Source organism: Malurus melanocephalus, unplaced genomic scaffold (assembly GCF_030028575.1).
Source record: "Malurus melanocephalus ecotype Western Australia unplaced genomic scaffold, MMel_1.1 scaffold_155, whole genome shotgun sequence".
Classification (NCBI taxonomy): Eukaryota; Metazoa; Chordata; class Aves; order Passeriformes; family Maluridae; genus Malurus; species Malurus melanocephalus.
The window spans coordinates 665,136-670,697 of record NW_026623387.1 but is presented as its reverse complement, the minus strand read 5'-3'; the positions used below and the strand labels follow the sequence as shown (position 1 = coordinate 670,697).

The 5,562-nt window shown below is 40.4% G+C and overlaps 1 protein-coding gene across 3 annotated transcripts in view; it reads right to left on the bottom strand.

Moving 5' to 3' along the window:
• Nucleotides 1-1,354: 1,354 nt before the first annotated feature.
• STK39 (serine/threonine kinase 39) overlaps nucleotides 1,355-5,562 on the bottom strand; it is an 81,429-nt gene continuing 77,221 nt past the window's right edge. For all 3 annotated transcript variants that reach the window (XM_057371723.1, XM_057371724.1, XM_057371725.1), the window contains 2 exons: nucleotides 5,120-5,184; nucleotides 1,355-2,817 (listed from right to left, as the gene is read on the bottom strand). In XM_057371723.1, the coding sequence (XP_057227706.1) occupies nucleotides 2,743-2,817; nucleotides 5,120-5,184 (140 nt within the window). In that variant the 3' untranslated portion in view covers nucleotides 1,355-2,742. The remainder of the gene's footprint in view (nucleotides 2,818-5,119; nucleotides 5,185-5,562) is intronic.

Sequence of the window (5,562 nt, the reverse complement as noted above, 5' to 3'; positions counted from 1 at the left end):
TTTAAAAACGCATTTTGGTCACATAATATTTATTCACACTATCTTAGCAGCAACAACAAGAAAGAAGTTTTAAAACCCTACACAGCTGTGATAAGTAGCAGTGCCACACAAATTTGCTGCCTCGCTGAACCACAGAAGCATTGCCATGTTTCTGCTTCAGACCACAAGTGAGCAACAACTGTTACCACTTTATCTTGGTACAATACTGCTGACTGCCTCAATTAAAGTATTACATTCTTTATTTAGACACCTCCTGCAGCCCCAACCAGCACAGCAGATGAGCACTTTTGACAGTTGCTACTCATATCCCAACACWTTTTCCCCAGCTTCTGGGGAGGTGTATAGTAAGTGGAACATGRTTTTCATCCAAATATATATTCTACRTATATTCCACTTCTTTTTCTAGATCAGTGAAAACAAGAAGCTTCCCTGAACATTCACTTCTTTGCCCAAGAAAGTCGTGTAGCAGGTAACTACTCTGCAGGCAGATTAAYGATAACGACACAACGCTTAGAGAAACGTACATTAAAACACACAAAAATAATCAAATAGTAACGCTCATAATTTAACTCCTCCCTGACCCGCTCAGCAGCCCCCCATCGCAGTGCTGCAGGTTATATCACCTGGGTCACTGGTACATGCCTGATTAACGTACCTTTTTTATGCACTTGCTCCGGCACAAAGGTGAATTAGCAGCCTGTTTGAGGTACCTTTTTATGTMCTCACACTCCAACACAAAGGTGAATAACCAGCTGCCAGCTTGCAGCCTGCTCCAGAGCCGTGTGCCGGGCCTTCTGAGGCAGCACCCTCGGGACGGGGAGCCCAGGCCCCGGGGCAAAGCCTCACTTACCGGTGACGATGGCCAGCCCGGGGCCACCAAAAGCCAGCCTGGAGCCGCCGGTAGCCAGCCCGGGGCCACCAAAAGCCAGCCTGGAGCCGCCGGTAGCCAGCCCGGGGCCACCGAAAGCCAGCCCGGAGCCGCCGATAACCAGCCCGGGGCCGCGGCTCGCCCACCCAGAGCTCTGCGGGCCCCAATGGCCCCGGGCCCTGACCGCCCAATGCGCCTCACCTGGGCCCCACCCCGGCCCTCCCGCTCTCTGCCCACACAAACCGGCAGCACACGGGTCCTGCCCCGGGAAAACCATCYATTTCTTGGAGTCTTAAAAATGGCCTCTGCGGAGCCCTGGAGAGCAAGGAGCCAAAGCAACCCTCTGCCTTGAGGGAGCGGACACTATTTCCTTTCCTCCTCCCCAGGTGCTGCTCCCAAACTACATAAAGGCAGCAGTCTCTTGGAATAAAAACACTGTAATCCATTCGGAGCATGGAAATTCAAAATACAAATCAGTTTGTGCAATACATCTTTATTTTAATTTTATTTTTTTAACCTTTGCAGTCATCTTGGAGTAATCATCATGTAAACAGTAGGATGGGATGGGATTACATTGAGTTGTATGCAAATGGTTCTAGAACACCTCAACGATTATGGCAAGGCATTATAAATAACTTCTCTTAATAATATATATTTGCCATTTTCAGTACATTAAAGAGCTGCCACTTATCTAGGATTAACTAGGAAGTAGTTTAAATTGTAACCTCTGAGAAACACATCTCCAAATGTGGAAGTCTTTCTAAGGTTCCCTAGCTCCATAACATCTACGTCACAGGTTAAGCAGAAGACTACTTGGGTTGAAGTGTTTTCTTTGTAACAGAGTTTTAATTGATCATTGCACAAAGCCCTATTATTTTCACTCCACCTTGGTATTTTGCAGAACTTCAAATAAAGCTTCATTTCCATTCTTCAAGTTTTATTCACCTGTATGAAACCGGTTTCTATCATTCAGAGTAAGTCAGATCAGAGATGGACACAGTAAGCATTCCACCTTAACAACAGTTCAAAGTAGCTCTAGCTCATAGACCCCCCAATAAAGCATAGTCAAAATAACACCTTTGCTACTGTATATCCCCTCCGTGCTCAGATAACTATATATATTTATATTTATTGTACCATATGTATGGTACTTTAGAAAATGGAGATTATTTATATAAGCAGCCTCAGGCACATTCTTCAAACATTAATATCTGCAAGGCACCTCCCACTCCCCTGACAATCAGTTTGTGGACTGGTTTTTTGACACACAACCAACAAAAGCTTGCTAATGTTGAATCAAATAATTTCAAGAATTTACCAAATACTTCAAAGACATACCCGAACCTTTTTTAATAGTGGGAGATTAACTGCAAATAGTATATAATCAGGTCAAATCATTTTCTTATTMCTAGTATGTGTAATGCATAAATATATGAAAAATAAAATTCACAGTCATTTTTAAAACTAGAATTCAAGTTTGGCTAATAATTCTAAACTTTTATATGTATGTTAATTTCTAAATGTAACAGAATAGAGGCAATATTATCAACCACAAGAACAGGTAAAACAGTATCACTCAAAGTCTATGAAAGAAGTAATCTTGATAGAAAATTCCTTTTGGAACCAATAAATACAGCCACCTGAGTGCATTTCCACAGGCTTTTCATTTATGGGGAATCCAAATCAACTGCTAAGAGACATTTAGGAGCATTGAATGTTAACAGCAGCAGTGTAGCTGTGGGCTTTGCTTGTTCTGACTTTGTGAATTGCTAGATAATGAAGCAGAACTCAGTGTGTGGTGCATTAATTTTCCTTTGCATCTAAGCTGGCCTCTTCGCAATTTCACAATTCGGCTTGGGGTCAAGGGACAGACATCAGCTGACACTTAACTGAGCAAAACCAATCAGTTTCACTTCATCAGGAATCTCAGTGCCATCACAGCCAGAGGCCTGCAAGTACAAACAGAAATGTTTAGTATATCATGCTACAAAGGAGCATTTGACAGCCAGAATATAATTTTTCCCCGTATTGCCCAGTCAGCAAAAAGCTTCGTTGAAGGAAAGCTTTCAGACTGCTTCATGTAGCCTCTGTCAGCACCAACCAATTGCATCCTTAATTTTAGCAAATTCTTTTAATCAATATTAAAAATTATAGAAAGAAACGCTGCAAAATGGACATTTAAATACCCAAATTCTTTAAACCAAACTTTCCAGGCTGGAGCCAGATTTGCTTCTTTATGGGAGGAAATAATTTCAACTCATGAAGAGTACCTAATATACATGTATAGAATCCACTTTTTACCACTGTGCTGTACRCAGCAAATGTCTCATGAGTCCAGCCATCAAGTTAGTTTGGAATACYAACCAGCTGAATTTTTAAACAAGAAATTGAAGCTGTCTACAAAGAGTAAATACTAATATTTGCAAAAGGACAGCTCCCTTCTGACAGTACAATTTAGTACTTAAAAGTGTATAATGTAGATTCTTCAGTAAAGCCTGTCACAATACAAATGGGCACAAGAGATCAGTTCACATATAACAGAAAGGAAATAAAACAACTTTGCTCAAGACTAAACTTACTTTAGATCTGTTTAAAAAAATGCTGGAGGCAAAATATTTCAGTATTTTGATTTTTAAACACAAAATTTGCTTTTATAGGACAAAAGTGACGACATTTTCAATAAAGGATTTTACATATTTTTAATAGGAACTAGTGAGGGAAACCCAGGTCAAAAGTATCAGGAAGAAACTAAGGTTAAAATTTAACCTCTAGAATTGCTATCTATTCCAGTGTAACTTTACTTACCTTAAGCAGGGACAAAAACATTGATTTTGGATTGTCTGCTAGTTCTGATTATGGTAAGGAGCAGGATGATAGCAGCACTCACTCACTAGGATCAGGAATACTATGTGATGTTGACTGCACCCCAGCAATAAATCCAACTGAATCACCAAAAACTGGGAAAAAAATAGCCCAACCTAAATTTTCAAGTGGATTTGTTTTCAACATATAACCTAGATACTATGGGATATTGCATTTTGGAATCACAAGCCTCTATTTTAAGTGTGGGAACGAGAAACCCAGACTTCTGCAGAGCCTCTGGAGTATCTATTATCTAAATGCTCTTGGTGAGATGCCATTTACTACACAATGAAGCCAAGTCAGATGTTCAGATCAGCTGCAGAAAGAAAAGCATTACCCTTTAGGCTATATTTATAGCAAAGGCYAGAGAAACAAAAGAATTTGAGTTACATGTCTTTATTCCCCAGCCCCTCCTCACAAGGAATGTGAAGATTCTGGAATTTTACTGGATGGAATGAGAAAAATTAGTTCAAATGAGTCAGCTAAAACTCCTCAAATCTGTATAAAGAATGACACGGGAAGAAGAGCCCTGAATTAATTACATCATCATCATCATCATCAAGGTCTAAACATGGCTCTCTACAGCCCATCTTTTCTAAACAAAGCTGGAGATCTGCTTATCTAACAGACATTCAGTCTAGTCTTCCATGTRAGATTGAATCACTCTCAGCAAAAGGTGCTGAAATCTAATTGGTATTTACATGGCTAATAATTCAACAGCTTCAGGTATAAAAATTTTTCAACTTAATTTTAGCAAGAAATAAAAAYAAACACAGCACATCAACTCTGCCTCAAGTTTTTGCAAGGTAAAATATTGAATATTAAATTAGATCTATCAYGCTATGATCAAAACTGACCAAAATYAAGGACCCATAGTCCAGGGCACAAAATGAAGCCCAGAAAAGAGTCCCAAGCCCAAACCCAGGGTCTGATGACATAGATACAGAAGACAGAAAGAGGTGGGGAAGGAGAAACAGGAATGAAACACAGTGGGAGAAACATCAGCTTGCAGGTGTGGATTGTCAGCTGAAAGAAGGTTGAAAAGAACTGACAGGAAGCAAGCAGTGGAAAAGGTGACCTGTGTGCAAGAAAAATGGTGCCAGGTGTTGGAAAAAATGGGCTTGGAACAAAATGTCCATTAGGACACTTCAGCCAGGGTAGAGCTAAGGGGGTGGGGTGAAGAAACGTTAACTGAGCTATAACAGTTTTCTCTGCTTTACCTGTTTCTGCAATTCTTCCCAGGGGGGAATTTACTGCAGTTTCTCACCTAAACCTCAGATCTCCTCAGAACTCACATGACTAAATCTCCTTTCCCATGCAGTTATGGAGTTGTCACTGTGTGAATATTGTGATAATTTATTTGTTTCTTCCATTGATGCTTTTACTTACCAACTTAAAAGTCAATGTTTTCAAGGCCTTTGGATCATCTACTATCTTCTGTAAGTTAGCAGCAACTGTAAAAGAAATAGGAAAAAATATGATTTACAGAAAATTGCATTCAACTTGGCATCAGGCCTTTTGCTGGATCTTCCACCTAATCCTACACACGTCTGAAAACTACAAAAACCCTACTAATTTTCAGTTTAGTCTATTCCAGAAGCAATTAACAATCACAAAAATGCAAGTGCAAGGAAGATGGGAGAATCACACAGTCAAGACAAGCTGATGGCTGGCATGATTTATATCATGTTTCTGCTAATGCCAGGGCTACTATCAGCACAAGTTTCTAGCAGAAGGCTGAGCTCAGTGTGCCTTCTATCTGGCTTTATGAATGTGCTTCTGTTGTGCTTCTGTCCCTTTTCTGGGCTGGCATTAGCACCCCACAGACTCTT